This window comes from Desmodus rotundus, chromosome 7, assembly GCF_022682495.2.
Source record: "Desmodus rotundus isolate HL8 chromosome 7, HLdesRot8A.1, whole genome shotgun sequence".
NCBI lineage: Eukaryota > Metazoa > Chordata > Mammalia > Chiroptera > Phyllostomidae > Desmodus > Desmodus rotundus.
In genome coordinates, this window is record NC_071393.1 from 18,107,206 (window position 1) to 18,125,592 (window position 18,387).

Sequence of the window (18,387 nt, forward strand, 5' to 3'; positions counted from 1 at the left end):
TTTCCAACCCCTGCCTCAGGAATTGCCACTGAAGTCCGGTCATCTTTGGTGCAATGCCTAGGATGGGGTGGGGGGTGAGGAGCACAGGGTCAGGGTTATAGTTCATGTCCTAAGTTATGCCCTCCCCTCATTCCCACGTCACCCCCACCCCAGTTCCGGGACACCAGCGTGAGCCTCCAGACCAACCTCCCCGCCTCCATTTTCTCTCCTGTAGGCCTTCTTTCCAGGGCTGCCCCTGTCCCCCGAGAGTCTGCCTAGAAGCACCCCTTCTTCCCGCTTCCGTCCCCCTCCCTGGCCCCAGTAGCCTCCTTTCAGGGTCTTGAACACCCCACACCTCTCCCATCTTGGGGTCTTTGCACCCTGTTTCCTCTTCCTGGAGCACCCTTCCCACACACCTTCACATGGCCGGCTCCTTCTCATCCAGGTCTTGGCTTGTTTGTCACCTCCTCCAGGAGGCACTCCCTGCCTGACCTCCCTCCTCCGTTCCTTACTTGCTCCCTCCCACAGTGTCTGGCTGGCTCGTCTGCTCTCCTGTCCCCGCTCCGAATGCAGTGCTGGCACCTTTCTGTGTTTCATAAGCATTTGTTGGATGAAGACTGAATGGGTGGGGGTTCTGGAAGCAGCCCAGACCGGGGTGTTCTGCACCTTCTCCTGAGAAGCGTCTCGTGCAGAGGCAGAGTGTGTTCATTCAGAGCAGACGCTGGAGCTGGCTGGCCTGGGCCCCAGTCTGGACCCCAGCTTGGCCGCCTCCCCGCTGGGGGCCCGTGAGCAACGTCCACAGTGATCATTTCATGGCAATGAGTCTGTGCCAGGCCCCGCTTAGTAGGTGTGCTCACTGCACACCTACTAAGTGCCAGGCGCTGTCCTGGGAGCTGGGAGACAGCCATGAACAAAACAGGCCGAAACCCCTCCAGGAAAGGGTGTGCAGTGGACTCGGACATTCCAGTGCATTATTATTGTCCACGCTTTGATTGTCAGTTGAAAAATAATTCCTCCCTCCACTGATCAGATGAGGAAACCAAGGCATTGAGTGGTTGAGGAACCGGGCAAGGTCCCACAGGCAGGAGGTGGTGAGAAGGGTTTGGACCCCGGCTCTCAGGCTCCCCACGGGGTGACGACAGCACTGACCCGCAGGGTGGTCGGAGGACCTGATGAGACCAGGTAGATGAAGTGCCCAGCCTGGTGGTGAGTGCTCTGCCGCGACCGTCACCATCCTCACGGTTGCAGGGTCAGTATGCCAAAGGGCCAGCAGCGAGCAGGCCTCCCTGACCACCCCTGTCCCTCTCTCCCCAGATGTGAGCCCGGCGGGCCTCCTGCTGACCTGTTGCTGAAGCAGGCCCCCCACCCCAGGCCCAGCATGCGCCTGTCGGTGCGGAGGGTGCTGCTGGTAGCCGGCTGTGCCCTGGCCCTGGTCTTGGCAGTCCAGCTGGGGCAGCAGATGCTGGAGTGCCGGGCAGTGCTGGCAGGCCTGCAGAGCCCCCGGCGCACCATGCGCCCAGAGCAGGAGGACCTGGTGATGGTGGGCATGGACCGCGAGGAGTACCGCTACGGCAAGGCCATGCCGCTCATCTTCGTGGGCGGCGTGCCCCGCAGCGGCACCACACTGATGCGCGCCATGCTGGACGCCCACCCCGAGGTGCGCTGCGGCGAGGAGACCCGCATCATCCCCCGCGTGCTGGCCATGCGCCAGGCCTGGTCCAAGTCCAGCAAGGAGAAGCAGCGGCTGGATGAGGCAGGCGTGACGGACGAGGTGCTGGACGCCGCCATGCAGGCCTTCATCCTGGAGGTGATCGCCAAGCACGGCGAGCCAGCCCGCGTCCTCTGCAACAAGGACCCCTTCACACTCAAGTCCTCCGTCTACCTGTCGCGCCTGTTCCCCAATTCTAAGTTCCTGCTGATGGTGCGGGATGGCCGGGCCTCGGTGCACTCCATGATCACGCGGAAGGTCACCATTGCAGGCTTCGACCTCAGCAGCTACCGCGACTGCCTCACCAAGTGGAACAAGGCCATCGAGGTGATGTACGCCCAGTGTGTGGAGGTGGGCAGGGACAAGTGCCTTCCGGTGTACTACGAGCAGCTGGTGCTGCACCCCCGGCGCTCCCTCCAGCTCATCCTCGACTTCCTTGGCATCGCCTGGAGCGACGCCGTCCTGCACCACGAGGACCTCATTGGCAAGCCTGGTGGCGTCTCCTTGTCCAGGTGAGTGGACCCCCGATGGTCCTCCCAGATCCTTGGTCCTGGGGTGGGAGGCACTTGGTGGGAAGATGGGCATCTAGTCTCTGAGCTGTGTGGCATTGAGCAAGTCACTGTACCTCTCTGAGGCTCAGCTTCATTGTCCAAAAAATATAGGCAGTCACTCTTCTCTTTTCTGACAGAATCAGCAAGCCTCGAGCATGCTTTGTAGGAAGGCTTTAGTGAGCACAGGTTACGAACACAGGTTCTGGAACCACGCTGTCTGGGTTTGAATCCCAGCTCTGCCATGTCCTAGCTGTGTGACTTGAACAAGTGACTCGACCTCTCTGTGCCTCCGTTTCCTCATCTGTAACACAGGGCTCTAATCTGTCTACATTATAGATACCAGATACCTGTGAGTTCCAAATAGGGTAACACATGTCCGGGGCTACTGTTACTGTCATTGTTAGGGTTGATACTGTTTTATTGAACGCTCATCGTCCTCACCGTCAGTGCCATGTAATAAGTGCCTGCTGTGTGGCAGGCACTGAGTCAAGCCCAACAAACGTTATTCCTTTAATGCCCACAGCAACCTGGAGACGTAGGAGCTTGCTTAACCCCTTTTGCAGTTGGAGAGACTGAATCTCCGAGAGGGGAAGCTACTGGCCTAAGGCCACACAGCCAGCCACGTGTGGTGCTAGGGTGTGGGTCCAGGTCTGTCAGACTCCGGGGTGTGTGCGCTCAGCCTCTTCCTCCCCACTTCCGCCCCATGCTGTCTGCCTTTCCCCCTGTGGGAGGCCGGCCCTCTGCTGAGACCCAGGTTACTGGAACAGGGCAGGATGAGAGGGAGCCAGCTCCCTGTCTCCATCCTGGTCAGGCCGGGGCACCCTGGAGAACCCAGTGAAAGGGTGGCCCTGTGCAGGACCCGCCTCTCAGTTCCCTTCGTGGCCGGGTCCTGCCAGGCTCCATCCCCAAGCGCTCCTGAGCCCAGCGGGGCGCTTCACCCTGGCCAGGAGGTGCTGTAACTGGGCTTTTGTAAGTTCTCGTGACAAAACACCAGATTACCAAAGAAACACACCTTTATTGAAGGGAAGTGGAAGGAATACACAAAACGAGAAACAAAACCCATAATCCCACCGCCCCAATTTTGATATACGGCCTGCTGGTCCTTGGTCAGGGGCTGCTGACAAAGCCGGAGCCCTACCGACCGTGTTCACTCTGGATTGGGGCCACTTACCCGGGGCCCTGAGCACTCCTCTGCCCCATCATTTTGGATGGCTGCGCAATACTCCACTGTGTGCATCACCGTACTCTGTCACCACTTCCTCTACATGGGGTATTTCTAGTTTTATTGCTTCATGTGAAGCTTCGCTCCCGTTCATGTTCTGAGATGCATCTGTGTTATTTCCGTCCTGGAGATGCAAGGGCTGTGGCAGAGCCTGTGCGTGTATTTGGGAGTTTTGACACATGGGCTAGAGTCAAGATTTACATCCAGGTCTGCAGACTCCAAATCTGTGCTCTTCTCACCTGTCCACCCCCTTTTCCCCTCCCCAGTCCTCACTCCCGGTCCTGTCCTCCTTTTTGTTTCTGTTCTTTCCCCCAAGTTATCTCTTAGTTGGGATGGAAACACCTAGAAAAAGCCCATGCGCCCTGCAAGGCCCCTGGAGTGTACCCAGTCAGATCTCCGTGAGTCAGATGGCTGGGCGAGCCAGGTACAGGGGCCAGGACGGAAGCACACAGAAGGTGATGGTAGTTCCGTTGTTGTAGCGCAAAGCTGAAAACAATCTAAATGTCCGGGAATGGAAAAAGCAGCTGTGCAGGAATGCTACACAGCTGGAAGGAAGAATGTGTTGAATAGAAAAAAGAGAGTTACCTATATATAGCATATAATTTTTGTTTCAGAAACTACAGACAAAATCACAGGTTGTCTGTGTGGGGGTGGGGGAGGAAAGGAGAGAGAGAACGCTGACACCAATGTGCTGTATACTCTCCTACTATTAACTCATTTACTCCCTGTAACAGCCCAGCCAATAAGGTGGGTGCTGCCATTATTCCCATTCATGGAGGCGGGAACTGAGGCTCCAAGAGGTGTCGTAACTCTCCCAAGGCCACATAGCTGGTGTTGGTAGAGCTGGCATTTGATCCCAGACATTCTGGCTCCTGAGTCAGCTCTTAGCCGCTCTACTACTTAAAGCACAGAGAAAGAATTGCAAGGATGTGCTCCAGAATGTCAAGACCGGGTGCCTATAGGGAGCTGACAGACTGGGAGTGGTGACCACAGGGACTCTTAGCCTCACCATCAGTGTTCGATAATTATTTCTCATCAACAAAACATCCATCTCAGTCACATAAGTAAAAAGTTATTTGTAAAAAGTCGGAGACATCAAGAAGGCAGGATTTAAGCACTACCGGGGTTCGCTGCCTAGTACTTTCCTCTGGCTTCCCATCACATGCTGTTACCCACCCTGTACAGAGGAGGTGGGACGAGGCCAGGTGACTCGTCCACAGTCTCAGTTGGTGGAGGCAGAGTGGGCTGGGGTCTGGTCCCCCAGTCTTTGCTGCTGCTCCAGAGTGACTGAGCCGGGAGCCTGCCGGGTACCCTCCAGCCTGTCCTCTCTCTCCAGGATCGAGCGATCCACAGACCAGGTCATCAAGCCTGTGAACCTGGAAGCGCTCTCCAAGTGGACTGGTCACATCCCTGGGGACGTGGTGAGGGACATGGCCCAGATCGCCCCTATGCTGGCTCGGCTTGGATATGACCCCTATGCGAACCCTCCCAACTACGGCAACCCAGACCCCATCGTCATCAACAACACCCACCGGGTGAGTGTGCGTGCACGCAGGGAGGTGTGCTCTTGGGCCGTGGCAGGGGTGTGAGCCCCAGCTATCGGAGAAAACGGTCTCTCGATTCCTGAGCCACACCCATGGTGAGTTGTATGGCTGCTTGTATTTCCCTTTTTGCTTGGGCCACAAGGAAGCTCAAAGCCGACTATCTCTCACACTCGCGAATCTAACTCACGGGCCCATCTGTGCACTGATTTTGCTTTATTTTTCTATGCTTTTTTACCCTTTTCCACCTATTTCTCTGGCTGGTTTTGTGTGTGTGTGTGTGTTTATTAAAGCACTTCAAGTCTTTGCTGAGACTGGGCATAAATAAACTCTTGGTTCCTTAATTCCCCCATAAGGTTTTTAATTTGATTTCTCAGACAAGTTGGAGTGAAGGACAACTTGAATTACTTTTTAAATCCCCCTTAGTTGAGGTGGTCAAGGAAAACGACTTCAAAGAGATGTTTTGAAAGCGTAAAAAAAGTAGGCTAATTCTGGATCAACGAAAGTTTGCAAGTCCGTGGTCTTATTTACATGTTGCTGTCACAGCTTCTAGTTTTCTTCGGGTGTTGTGTTCTGACTTCCTTATAGGCACTAAGTCAGAGGAAATATTTGAAGTTGGGACCCGGGCCTGCGGAGCCCTGCCAGCCCCCCCGGAGTCTTCACAGAAGCTGCCCTCAGCCTTTTAAACACACGTCACAGTCTGGTGTTGAATCACGAAGGGAGAAAGTCATTCCTGTCTTCGGTCTCCTTGAATCCTTCTGTGGACTCAAGGAGAAAGACCCCATCCGGTGCTCACAGGCCTTTAACGCCTCCCCAGGGCAGAGAGAGGTTACCAGCACTCTGTGCTGGGGGCAGCGTAAGCCCATCTTTGGGTCTCTCTACTTCCTCTTTCCCAGGACATCAGTGCATTTTGCAAACACCTATTTATGGAAATTCTCAGAGACCCAATGTAGACACCCACACCACAGTGACAGTGGGGTGGTTTGCAGCCTGGACGTGGCTTCTTTTTATTATTAGTGTTTATTGTTACATATTTATTTTTTTAACAGTAGTTACTATTCTTTAAACTGTACTTAGGTGTTTTATATACTTTTCTGTACGTAGGCTATATTTCACAATAAAATAATTAACTTGATTAGAAAGGAAAAGAAATCTTCCTGAAATGACTTTGACATCCAGCCCCCTGGGTGCTTCTCAGAAGCAGCAGTGGGGGGGGGCAGGAAAAGGCCTGAGGCCCCACCAGGCAGGCCCCCCTTACCCCACGATCCCAGCCGGAGGCGCAGCAGCGGCTCCTCTGAGGTCTCTTTACAAGGTGGAGGCCCCTGTCTGGCCCGACGGTGGGGTCAGAAGCTCCTGGAGCAAGGCCTGACCTTGTGTGTTGCATGAAAAATTCTGATGCGTACCAGTGATTAAGATCAGCTCTTTGCAGCCATGTTGTGTTTAAAATGGAAGATGTTTCTAGTTTTCTCCAAAGAGGTCTCCTTCCTGGGGGTCCCAACATCTTGGCCAGTGCCGCCCGGTCGTTCAGTCTTTACAGGGGTTTGACGTTACTACAAAGTTAAGTTCCCTTGTTGAAAGCCTTATGTGTACCCGCGTGCACACGTGTGTTCCTGTGTATACCGTGCGCCCTCCGTGTTCCTGTAATGGATCCTGGGGTGCAGTGAACTCCGTGGCTGAAAGGACCCCAGTGTCCATGAAGTCGTCCGTGCCTGTGTCATCCATGACAGCCACCCCCTCCTGACCCGGCACGGCCATCGAAATGCGACTGGTCCAAATGTAGATCCTCTGTGTCAAGTACGGACTGGGTTTTGAAGTTCTGGTACAAGAAAAAATGCACGATTTCTCATTGGTCATTTTTACATGGATTCCATGTTATATTGACATTTTAGATCTATCAGGTTAAATGAAAGATATAACTAGAATTAATTTTAGCTGATTCACTTTTTTAATGCACTTTTTATAAAAAAGTGTGGCTACTAAATTTTAAATTACAGAGTTGGTTCACATTATATCCTATTTGACAGTGCTGGTCTGTACTGTGCCTTGTATTGTGAGACAGCGGAAGGCCTGGAATTCCGTTTCCCACCCCAGGGCCTTTGCCCTGCCTGTGGCCTCTGCCTCTGCCTGGAATGCTTTTCCTTCAGCGCAGCCTGGCTGGTTTTCTTTGTCACTGAGGTCTCAGCTCAAAGGTCCCCTGTTCCAAGAGGCCCATTTGGACCACCACTCAAAAGAAGCCTCCCCTTCACTCCTGACCACATCGCTTGTTTTTCTTTCTTTGCAGCACCTCCGGTGTTTTGAAATGTTCTCCCTTATTTGTGTTTATTGTTACCTGTGGGTTGCCTGGCGACCCCGGTAAAGTGGAAGCTCCAGGAAGCCAGGAGTTTTAGTTGTCTGGTTAATGTTGTAGCCCCAGAGCTTAGAATAATGCCTGGAATAAGAGGAGCTCAATAAATACGTTTTAGATGGGTGGGTAGGTGGGTGGGTAGGAGGAGGGAAGGAAGGGAGGGAGGGAGGGAGGGTAAATGGGTGGGTAGATGAAGGGTGGAGGGATGGATGGATAAGTCGATGAGTGGATGGGTATGGAAGCAAGTGACTGAATTTTATTTTTTGACCATTTCCATGACAATGATTTTCTTTTTCTCTTTCTTAGGTCTTGAAAGGGGACTATAAAACACCAGCCAGTCTGAAAGGATATTTTCAGGTTAGAAACCCCAAGGGGAATTCTGGATTCTGTTTACCCGGCTGTACCACTAGCTGTATGACTTTGTACACCTCACTTCTCTTCTGTGGGTGATAGCTTCCCCACCCGAAAACTGGGTGGGGTGGGGGTCCAGCCGGAGGCTCTCTGAGCATCTGACCAGCCGGGCCGGTCTCAGCTGCCCACTGCCTGGGCCCCTCCCTTCACCTGGTCTCCGGGCTTAAAAGCAGTTTAAGGGGACTTGGTGGCAATGTTCTGTCTTCAGCCTTAAACTCAGTTTTCTTTAAAGCAGCAGTTCCCAAACACAACCCAGCGCTAAGTTTCCATCAGGCTACCAAAGGAGGAGGGCCGTGAGGGTCGGGCGGTGTGGGCATCGGTGTAGGTGTCGACGGGCATGCGCTCCTGCACCCCACCCCCGTCCCCTGGGCTGTGCGGCTCCTGCGTGCGGGATGTCCCCTGTCCCGGGGAGCTGGTCCGTGGGTCGTGTCAAGAACTGCCCCTGGCCCACCATCACAGCAGTCCTCCTCCTGCTGGTGTTAGGGCGCTGCCTTGTGAGTGAAGCCTTGGTGCTAACGTTGGTCCTTCCGTTCCTTTGTGTTTTATTTGACTTGGCGAATAAAGGGCGGGCCACCCGTGCCAGTCCCTTGCTTAATTACCAAAGTCAAGAAGTCCGATTGCCCGGGGACTCGGCTTCTGTGCACACCTCCCTGCTTTGGGGAGGGCGCACACTCCCGTCGCAGGTGTTAAAGACCCATCGCTTGCCACTGCGAAATCACGTTGCCAGAATTAGTTAGCGCTCACGTGTTACCTGTTTTAACCACAGCGGTGATGTAACAAGAAGCAAACAGAGGCAGGGCTGAGAGGAATGAGCCACAGTCAGACACCCTTTTCATTTTTGCCTGTGACCTTTCTTCGCCCGCCGGAATAGGCACTTCTGCATTCACGGTGATTCCAGTGTATGAGCTGCTTTGTCTGTAAAATAGTGGCTTTCACACTGGCCATGTTGGATGGCTATGCAGTCCTCTCTGGGGGGCATTATTTCTGCGTGCCACCAGTTACTTAGCTGTTGCCCCAAGGTCATTTCCAATCTATCCGGAACGATAAATTGTAAATTGTCATGTGCGCAGCACCCTAATTCGGCCTCTCTTCTGTTTGGCAGGGGGCTCGGGGTGGGGCTCTATTGACGCATTCCCTTAGAATACATTTTTAAGGAGCAGAATCAGTGGGTGGAAGGGTCCAAATACTTTTATGACGAACTCTGAGGCTAAAATTGTTTCTCGAAAGAGTTGGACGGCTTTCTAGGCCTCTGCAGTGCAGGGCGTGTGCGGGACGTCCAGCTGGCCCGGGGCTGTGTTCTGCTCTGTGAGGAAGGAAACGTGAATGAATGGCGTGTGTTCTGTCTTCGTCAGCGCTCTTCACCCAGGAGAGCCGCCCTGCACTCTCCGCCCTCCGCCCCTCCGCTGCCCTCCCCTGTGCACACCACTTCCTTCAGGATGTTGCAAAAACTGGAAATGACTGTAGGGCAGCAGTTAAGTAAATGCTGGCACATGCATTCTATAGCACCTTAGGTAGCCATCCAAAATGGTCACTGTGATGCCCCCCAAATGGAAAAATGTTAAGCCCGCAAAACAAAGCCGCTCACACACTAGGATTGCAGCTAATGCAAAAGTGTACACTTGCTCCCTAGGCTCCAAACCCCGCCCCTTCCCAGGTCTTTGCTGCTCCCTCTGCCGGGGATGCTTTTCCATGTGAGGCTGGGCTCATTTTCATCTTTTAGATCTTTGCTTGTGGGGTGTTTTCGAACACTGACAACCAGTTCTCTGGACGCCCCCTGGGTATTGAGTTAGGTCGGTTCTGGCCCCGACCCCCAGGGACAGTCTCAGACCCTGCAGTCTGAGGGCCCCGTCCCGTGAGGCTGACCCCAGCCCAGATGCCAGCCGCAGTGGGGCGCGCAGGATAGCCACGTTTCTGCCTGGACAGCTACACAGGTGGGGTTTCCTGCACCCCTTACTCCTCAGGTTTGATAATTCTCTGGAACAACTCATAGGAGTCAGGAAAATACAACACTTCCTAGATTATGGGTTTATTATAAATACAATTTAGGACCAGCCAGACGGAGGAGATGCACAGGGCAAGGTACTGGGGGAGGGGCGGAGCGTCCATGCGGGTCCCAGGTGCACAACCCTACCAGCACCTCCGTGTGCTCACTGACCCGGAAGCTCTGAACCCGTCCTTGAGGGACTTCCCTGCAGGCTTCACGAAGTAGGCATGGTCGATTCAGCCACTGACTGTTCAGTAACTCAGTCTCCAGCCCCTCTCACCTCCCAGAGGCTGGGGGGTGTGGGGCTGAAATTCCCAACCCTTCCATCATGCGTTGGTCTTTGTGGTGACCAGCCCCCCCGCCCGACACTTCTGTGGGTCCCCCAGCCACAGTCATCTCCTTAGCGCACAGAAGATGCTTGGAGATTCTGAAGGTTTGAGGAGCCGTGTGCCCAAAGCCCGGTCAAAGATCGGAGGTTTTCCTCACACTACAGCCTAAAGGGCGTCCCCTGAGCGACCCGCCCTGAGCACCCGTGTGCATTCGCCCCAGCGGTGGTCCCTTCTGTCGGCTTGTTGTGCTGCCCAGGGCTGACATCGCGTCTTCCCTGTGCGTGTGCTTAACGGTCTCTCTCCCCCTTAGAATGTGAGCTACATGAGCACAGGATTGGGTCTGTCAGGTTTACACACCCCAGCACCTGGCACGTAGTAGGTGTGCAGTGAACACTCGATGGGTGAGTGTGTGTGTGTGCCTGACTATGACGCTGAGGGGTGAACCGCAGGGCAGTGAGACCCTTTCACCCCAGCCTGGCTGTGACCCCTTCCCCTGTGTGTCTTCTTCTTCCAGGTGAACCAGAACAGCACCTCCTCCCCCTTGGGAAGCTCATGATTTCCAGGTAGGTCCTCGCTGGGGACTCCCGCCACTTCTGAGCCCAGGGGCCACTTTTCTGAAAAGCTTGTCCTTCCAGAGCCTCCCTGGGGAGGAGTGCCCCCAAGGTGGCCTGACCCAGCCCTTGGGAGGTTTCCATGGTGACAGACTGGGGAGCTATTCATAGAATCAAGGCTTGGTCTGCCAGCCCTGGACAGGGGTTGGGGGCAGGGACCATTGCTGAGTGAAGGAGAAAAAGGTTTGTCTGGCACTAGGGAGGGTGCACCGGGGACCAGCGTGGTGGGGGATTCTAGAACCGTTTTTTGCACAGAATGCTGTCTGCTAGTCCGGCTTCTATAGCAGCCGCAGGTTTGGCCCAAAGCAATTAATGTTCCAATAATAGCCACAAGCAGTTCTGGTCTAAGAATAACCCCTGCAGTGTTGGGCCAAGCGCTGCCCCTGTGCATTTAACCCTCCGCCTTCCGGGGAGGCGGGCGGCACGACCGTCCCCATTTTACGGAGCAGAAAACCCGAGCCCAGAGAAGGGCTCTGACTCGTCCAAGGCAGTCAGGCAGTCACCAGACGGCAGAGTTGTTCCCCAGAGTCCTCTCCCCCGGAGTTTGCTTTTAACCACCGAGTTCAAGTGCAGATTTATCCATCCAAAAGGGGTAGTGAAATGGGTTCTGAACTTGGATTTGAACTGACATCAAAGATTTAAGAACTCACTTCAGGTTTGACTCAGTTCAGCCTCCATTTTCCACCCCAAGGGTGGTCGTGAGACAAAGTGAGCCGACCCAGGGGACTGCTGGGCCCTGGCTGTGGACCTGGGCAGAGCAGTCGGGTGACTGAGCTCCCTTCCCCATGCGCCCCAGCCTCTCTGATTAGGTTCAAGTTCACTGATATGCATGGGTATTTCCCCATGTCTTTTAAATGGAGAGAGAGAGCTTCTAGCCCAGGCTCTAGTTTTAGTCTCCTTATTTTAAAATAATCAGCAAATTTTTTCATTTTAAAAACAAAATCTACTTTGCACCAGCCTGCAAGGCTGGGGACACTCAGTCCCTACCATTTACCAGAGCTCCCATCTTAGGAAAGAGTGCATTTTTTTTAACAAATTGATTTTTAAAGAGAAAGAGGAAGGGAGTGAGAGAGAGAAACACTGAATTGCTGTCCCACTTACTTATGCGTCCACTGGTTGATTCTTCTCTATGTCCTGCTCGGGGACTGAACCTGCAGCCTCGGAAATCGGGACGACTCTGTAACCAGCTGACCTACCCAGCCAGGGCCACCAGGGTTCCCACCTTAAATTGTGCTAAGACCCTGGAGTTCTAGTTAATTCCAGAGAAAAGAACCCTCACATGGAAAACGGGTTTTCTCCACGTTTCTCTCTTCCCCTATTTCCCTTGCTCTGTTTCTGCAAGGAACAAGTAGAATTCTGAGTGTTCTCCCTGCCAAAAGCCAGATGTATTTGTTGCTTTACTGTTACAACGAGATTCCACATACAGGATGCGTTAGTTAATTCCCGGAGTTGCAGCCGAATGCAGGTTCTGCTACCAGCCGCCACGAAAGCCAGACTTGGGAGACGGGTGCTGGTGAGAAGGAAAGTGGTTTCTTCAAGAGCCGCCACCTGAGAAGGGGGGAGACTCTTGTCCCAGAGCCCATCCTAACATCTCAGTGCAGGCAGGGGGGTTTATCAGGAAGGAGAGGGAAAGCAGAACCAACGAATCGGGGCGGGGGAGGGGGCTGTGGTCATGCAGGCAGCATCCTTGCTGGTCCCGATACCTCTAGTCAGGGTCCTTGAGGTGCCATCTGACCCCTTAGCAGCTGAGCTCCTGGGGTCCTGAGGTCAGGCTGTTTCCTAGGTTCACACAGCAATGGAAGCTGCTGAACTGTAAAGTACAGTAAAAAAAAAAAAAAAAAAAAAAAAAACCTTTTAACCTGCAAGGTCTAGCTTTGAGAGAAAAATCAGGCTTGAGTAACGAGCTGGGTTTAATAGTTACTAAGAGCAACATGGGTAGCTTTACATGAATTCTTCTGTAAGCTTACTTTGCTAGTGCATTCTCCTTTTAGTTGTATTCTTTGGCTAGTCAGGCCAGGATAAGTGGTACAGCACATTCATTCCCTGTTGCAGTATGGGGTTGGCCTTGAAGAAATGCTGACCCTTCCCTTGCCTCCTGACATTCGCTGGCCTTTGCCACGCCATCATTGCCATTGGCTCTGCACAAATAAGAAGGGTGTGTCTGTGAGGTCAGGTGAGTGCAGGTTGAGATGTGAGGAAGCAGCCAAGAAATGTGATGTAAATTCTCTCTGGCCGTCTGGGAGGCAGAGATACCCTTACATCTCATGCGAATGTGTGAAGCCCGTAGATTCTGCAATCACACATGCAAATAGGAAAGATCTACTTCAGAATTGTTACTCTGGGCCTAACGTGCTTTTCTCCCCGACTTTCAGATCTCTGCAAGTGGCTCTGTTGCCAAGAAGGGCAGAAACTTTGCATTGGAGTGGAAATCGGACCTCGAATCCAAGCATATTGCTTGCTGTTACGGGACCGCTCACGAGGAATGTATTTGCTTATGTTTGCAAAGCCTGAACCATTGAGTACTTTTCCTGAAACACTCTTATCTTCGGATACTCTGGGATAGAAAACGAAGAGTGTGGAAGTAGTCAGGCCTTTGAAACTTAAGTATTTTATATATTTCCCCTTGAGAACTTTTTTTTTAAGAAAGGAATTTGCCACCCTTCCTTCCAAGGACCGCCTCGGTGGCTTTGTTTGCCGGGACAGGGCCCACAACCTGTGCCTCTCCTGTTGACTCTTATTTTTGAATTCAAAGAATCTATTTAAAAATTTAATATATGAGGCTTTCTTTGATTCCTCCTCAGTTCTCAATTTCACAAAGAAAAAAATATATATTATCGACTAAAGTGAAGAGGGACTCGTCTGTCTGTGCCTTACTTTACAGAGCGAACAGGCCCTGTGTTTGCATCTTGAATTGTGGCTGGTGGACGGATGGCAGGCAAAGGCTGGAGGTTGGGTCCACGCCAGGCACAGCTCCAGCCTGGGTCTGGGGTCCCCAAGGGCACACTCAGGTTCGGTGATTTGCCTGCAGGACTCATAGAACTCAGAAAAGCCATTAGACTCGAGTTTGTGGTTTGCTGCAGCAAAAGGACACAGATTGGAATCAGCAAAGGCACTTGGGGCGGAGTGCAGGAGAGCCCAGGTGTGAGCTTCCGGAGTCTTATGGACGCGCTTCATTGTCCTGGCAGTGCTGTGTGATGACATGTGTTCGGCGTTGCCACCCAGAAGAGCTCACCTGGGCCTTGGGGTCCAGCACTTTGTGTTAGGCAGCAGTCGGGTAGGCCTAAGGCAACCACATGACTAACCTCAGTTACTTAGTCCCCAGCCCTTCCAGAGGTCAAAGGGTAGAGCAAGACCCAAGGTCCCCATTGCAAGTCGCCTTGCTAACACAGACTGTCTGGCCTGGTGTGGCTTAGGGTCCCAGGTATTCAGAGAGGCTCTCATTGGACAGAATATTCCAGGGGCTTAGAGGTGATCTCCCAGAGTTGGTCAGGGGCCCGTCCTTTCTCTGGCCTGTGTGAGCCTTGAACTGTCTAAGCCGGCTGTGTTAACCCTTTACTGCTCGGCCTCCAAAGGCTAAGAGAGCAGCTGGGCCCCAAACAGTTCTTCATCTTCTTTTTTTTTTTTTTTAATTTTCATTTGTCGATTTTAGAGAGAGAGAGGGAGAAACACCGACCTGTTTCTCCACCTATCTGTGCACTCATTGGTGGGCTCTTGCATGCGCCCTAACCAGGGATCAAACCCCCAACCTTGGCACATAGAGATGATGCTCCAGCCAACTGAGCCACCCATCCAGGGCCAGTTTTGCATCTTTATTTTATTTTATTTTTTATTCTATGTGTCCAAGGCATGAACCAGGCACGGGCACAGACCAAAAGCCAACGTGGGACAAACAAGGAGTTGCTTTGTCCCTGGCTGATGTGAGAAGCACCACCAAGCCAGATGCAGCTCCACCCAGATCAGGGACACAGTTTTGCATCTTTAAAGATGGTAACAGTAAAGCTTCGGGAAGGAAGTGACTCAGTGGTTTGCGGCATGGATTTTGGAGTTGGGCCAATTTATCAGCGGAGGGACTCGAGTCTTCGTTTCTTCATTTGTAAAACAGGGAAGTTAAACTTCCCGGGTTTATTAGCGGGGCTGGTAGGTGACGTGAGCAGGGGTGCTTGGGATGTGATGAGCTCTTGGTGCAAAACAACTGTCATCTCTCCTTGTCTTGATAAAATGCATCAGGCTGGGCAGCTGACGGTTATGAACACAGGAAGCAGAAGACATCCAGCCCTGTTCATTGTTCCACTTCGTTTTTTGTTGCAAAACCAACCAGCCCCAAAATTTAAGTGAGTGACCTGACACAATTTATTGCAAAAATCTCAGCTCTGGGAGTTAACTGGAGTGAGCAGGGTGGTCCTCACAGCCAGGGGGAAGCGGGGAGTAATGTCAACAGGAGGCTTCTTCCCTAGCATGTCTGGTTGTGGGCTGGGGCTGTCGGAGCATCAGAGGCTTTTGCTGGGCGTCTTTATCATGTGGCCCCTCCACACGTCTGGCCTGGGCTTCTGCATGGCGGTCCCAGGATCGTCAGACTTCTGATTGGGCAGCTGGTTTCTCCCCAGAGCAAGTGGTACCAGAGGCCGGACGCAGCTGCCGTCAGCCATTTCGGGGCTCTGCCTGGAACTGGCCCAGTGCCACTTGCCCTTAGTTTGTCACAGCCATCACAGGGCTCTCCCACATCGAGAGCATAGAGAAACGGACTCCTCTTGAGGTCGGCATGGCGAGATCACAAAGCAGAAGAGCTTGAGGGGTGACTGACAGGCAGCCATCTCTGGAAAATAGAATCAGCCCCGGTCATGAAAAACAATCGATCGACCTTACCTGCAGGTCATCAAATGACCTATGAATTCATCATATCTTCCCTTCAGTTGAACATACGGCTTTATCAAATGTTCTCTTTGTTCAGTTAGGGTACAGAATAAAGACCTGACTTAGAAGTTTTAGTGATTCCAGGCCCCCCAAAATCTAGGTCATCCAAAACCCCAGCCTCACCTTGGGACCAGGGATGGTTCTTGCTACTGATGGAGCTCCTCCAGGTCTCCCCAAGCCCCAAATGTGGGCCTAGAACCAGGAGGACATCTCCTACCCTCTGCCCCGCTCTGTTCTAAGCAAACACTTCAGGATAGTTAGCAATGAGAATGCCATTTCTTCAGGCGAAAGCCCTAGCCCCCCTACCGCACTGGGCATGCCCTTGACCAAGTGGCCCTACTCCAACTTATGTCTTTACACATGTCTGGATTATTCTCATTGAACTTTGTTTCTGTAAGTAACAGCTGTTTTTTTAATGGGCTGTTGGTGAATTGATATGAAGTTGCAAAGGTAGTACAGACTCCTGTTTTCCCGGTGCTGATGCACAGCTGTGATCCACAGCAAAGCCAGGGAGTGGGCAAGAGCACGGCCCTTCCTCGGTTTTCACCATTTTTGGCATGTATTGATTTGTGTGTATTTTCAAGATTTTGTTTTCTTTTAATGGCAGAACTTCCCATATACCATCCCTTACACACACACACACACACACACAGTCACGTGTGAAAGCTCTGTCTACAAAACATAAAAGATGGTGGTTCTGATGAGGACCCCGTACCTGTCCCAAGCTCCAGCGACTTCTTTTTGAAGCATTTCATCACAGTCGGGGTTTTGCATTTATTTCCCTGGTGATCTGATGCAAGTTGGACTTACTGAACTGCCAACTGAATGAGAATGGGAACTGTCATTTGTAATGGCTCACCATTTGCCCCACGTCATACCTGGCATATGGAGGGTTGGGGGAGGCAGCTTCCAAGGTGCCCTCGGGGGTCCTCGCCTCCTGGAATCCATGCCCTTTCTGTGTGATGTCCCTCTGCACACTGAATAAGGACAGGGTTCCAGAGTGACACAAGACGGATGGTTAAACTTGAATTTCAGATCAAACAATGAACGCCTTTTTCAGTATTTTACGATATTTCATGGGGCATACACTAAGATTTTATTCATTATTTGTCTGAAATTCAAATGGAACTGGACATCCTTTATTTTCATATGCTAAATCTGGAGACCCTAAATAGGGCTGACCACGCTATCAGCTGGATAGAAGGGAAATGACTGTGACTTCCAAGGCGAGTTCATTAAAAACAAAAACTGACTTCGGCCTTGTTATCTCTTGATTCAAATCACTCAGCGGGGGGGGGGGGGGGAGGCATCACTATTTCACGAGGACACTCAGCGCCCTAGGTGGAGGTTCACGTGACATGGAGCTCAGGCCTCCTGCCCACAACCAGCACCAGCCTGCCAGCCACGTGGGTGAGTCACCTTTGAAGTGGGTCCTCCAGCTCCAGGCCAGCTTACCCACGGCTGCAGTCCCAGGTGCCATCTTGACCAACCCCAACAGAGAACAAGGGAGACCCCGAGTCAGCACAAGCCCGCTGAGCCACTCTTGAATTCCTCTCCCCAGAGAATCTGAGATAGTGTTTGCTGTTGTTTCCGGCGACTCTGCTCAAAGGTAAATGTTAACACTGCAATAGGTGATACATGGGAGCTTATGAAACAGTTGTTAATGAGTGACTGAATGAATGAAGGCTGTGGCTCCTCGTCTCACCTGTGTGCTTCTGAGGACGCTTGTTTTACAGGAAATGCCTCAAGCCTGCAGAACATCACGTCCCAGCTTTACATAAGGATAGAGCGTTAACAAGGTCTTGAAAGGGTAGAAAACCATCTGTAAGAAACACAGGGAAGGCAAATTTGCTAATCTAGCTGATCTGGATTTTCAATTCAGGACACGATATATATTTTTATGACAAGATTCAAAATAAGAATAAGCCATGTGCAACTGTATAATGTCACTGTCCTAGAAAAGGTACTTGTGCTAGACTTTAAATATATCGGCTTTGAAATGCCACTTGTGAGTTGTTTCTATGGTATCAATCTATTTCAAGTTGTAACTGAGCAAGGATTTTTGCCCAAAAGGCTCTTGAAGGCGACACAGGAACAGTGCAGGATGGCGCAGGCTGCCTGAAGGGGTGGTTAGGGGTGGACTCAGGTGGCTGTAGAAACTGCCTCGGGAGGTTGAGGAATTAAAGAGATGACACATGCCGAGGGCCTGTCTTTGTGACCCTGAACAGACACGAATCACTCCAAGTATTAGCTCAAATAAGTAGACAGAAATGGTATGGGGGCTCCAGGCGTGGAATAGCTGAGAAAAGTACTGGCCTGGAAGTCTGAACTCCTGGGTTCCAGTACCAGCCCCGCCCTTAAACTCGCTGTGTAGCCCTGGGCGTGCTCCTTGTGGCATGGCCACCTCCATTGCCTCATCTGTGAAAAGGGAGAGCTGGACGGATGAGTCCGAAGGCCCTGCCAGGCTCCTGCAGCGGAGCCTTGTTGCTTGGCAACCTCTTCTGGGAAGGCTACGAGTCTGAGTACCTCATTAGGAATCTAAACACGGGCCTGGATGTCCTTGAGTCCCAAAGCAAGGGTTTCTCTGGGCGGTGACTAGAGACCAGGATGGATATGAGATCCTAAATTGAAACCTCTGGCTGCCTCTTTTCTTGCTTTTCCTGAGTCTGGGTATTTGAACCCCCAAATCCCAAAAAACCTTTCAGGCTAAGAGGCCTTCCATGCAGAGGTATGAGATGGGGTCTTTTAAACGAAAATTAGCCACAACCATGTACAAAGCACTTACTATTTCAGGAG

At 52.1% G+C, this 18,387-nt stretch overlaps 1 protein-coding gene and 1 non-coding gene across 5 annotated transcripts in view; one reads left to right on the forward strand and one right to left on the reverse strand.

Annotated features, from left to right (window-relative positions):
• TPST2 (tyrosylprotein sulfotransferase 2) overlaps positions 1 to 13,528 on the forward strand; it is a 43,028-nt gene extending 29,500 nt beyond the window's left edge. For 3 of the 4 annotated variants that reach the window (XM_053928071.1, XM_053928070.1, XM_053928069.2), the window contains 5 exons: positions 1,294 to 2,199; positions 4,797 to 4,995; positions 7,652 to 7,702; positions 10,584 to 10,632; positions 13,053 to 13,528. In XM_053928071.1, the coding sequence (XP_053784046.1) occupies positions 1,358 to 2,199; positions 4,797 to 4,995; positions 7,652 to 7,702; positions 10,584 to 10,625 (1,134 nt within the window). In that variant the 5' untranslated portion in view covers positions 1,294 to 1,357 and the 3' untranslated portion in view covers positions 10,626 to 10,632; positions 13,053 to 13,528. Of the gene's footprint in view, positions 1 to 1,293; positions 2,204 to 4,796; positions 4,996 to 7,651; positions 7,703 to 10,583; positions 10,633 to 13,052 lie in introns of those variants that run through there. The other variant, XM_071221901.1, reaches the window with a different exon arrangement.
• A 983-nt stretch (positions 13,529 to 14,511) lies between these two features.
• LOC112310950 (small nucleolar RNA SNORA48) lies at positions 14,512 to 14,645 on the reverse strand. The gene has a single exon (XR_008427442.1). It is a non-coding gene; the product is annotated as a small nucleolar RNA SNORA48 (small nucleolar RNA).
• Between the last annotated feature and the right edge of the window lie 3,742 nt (positions 14,646 to 18,387).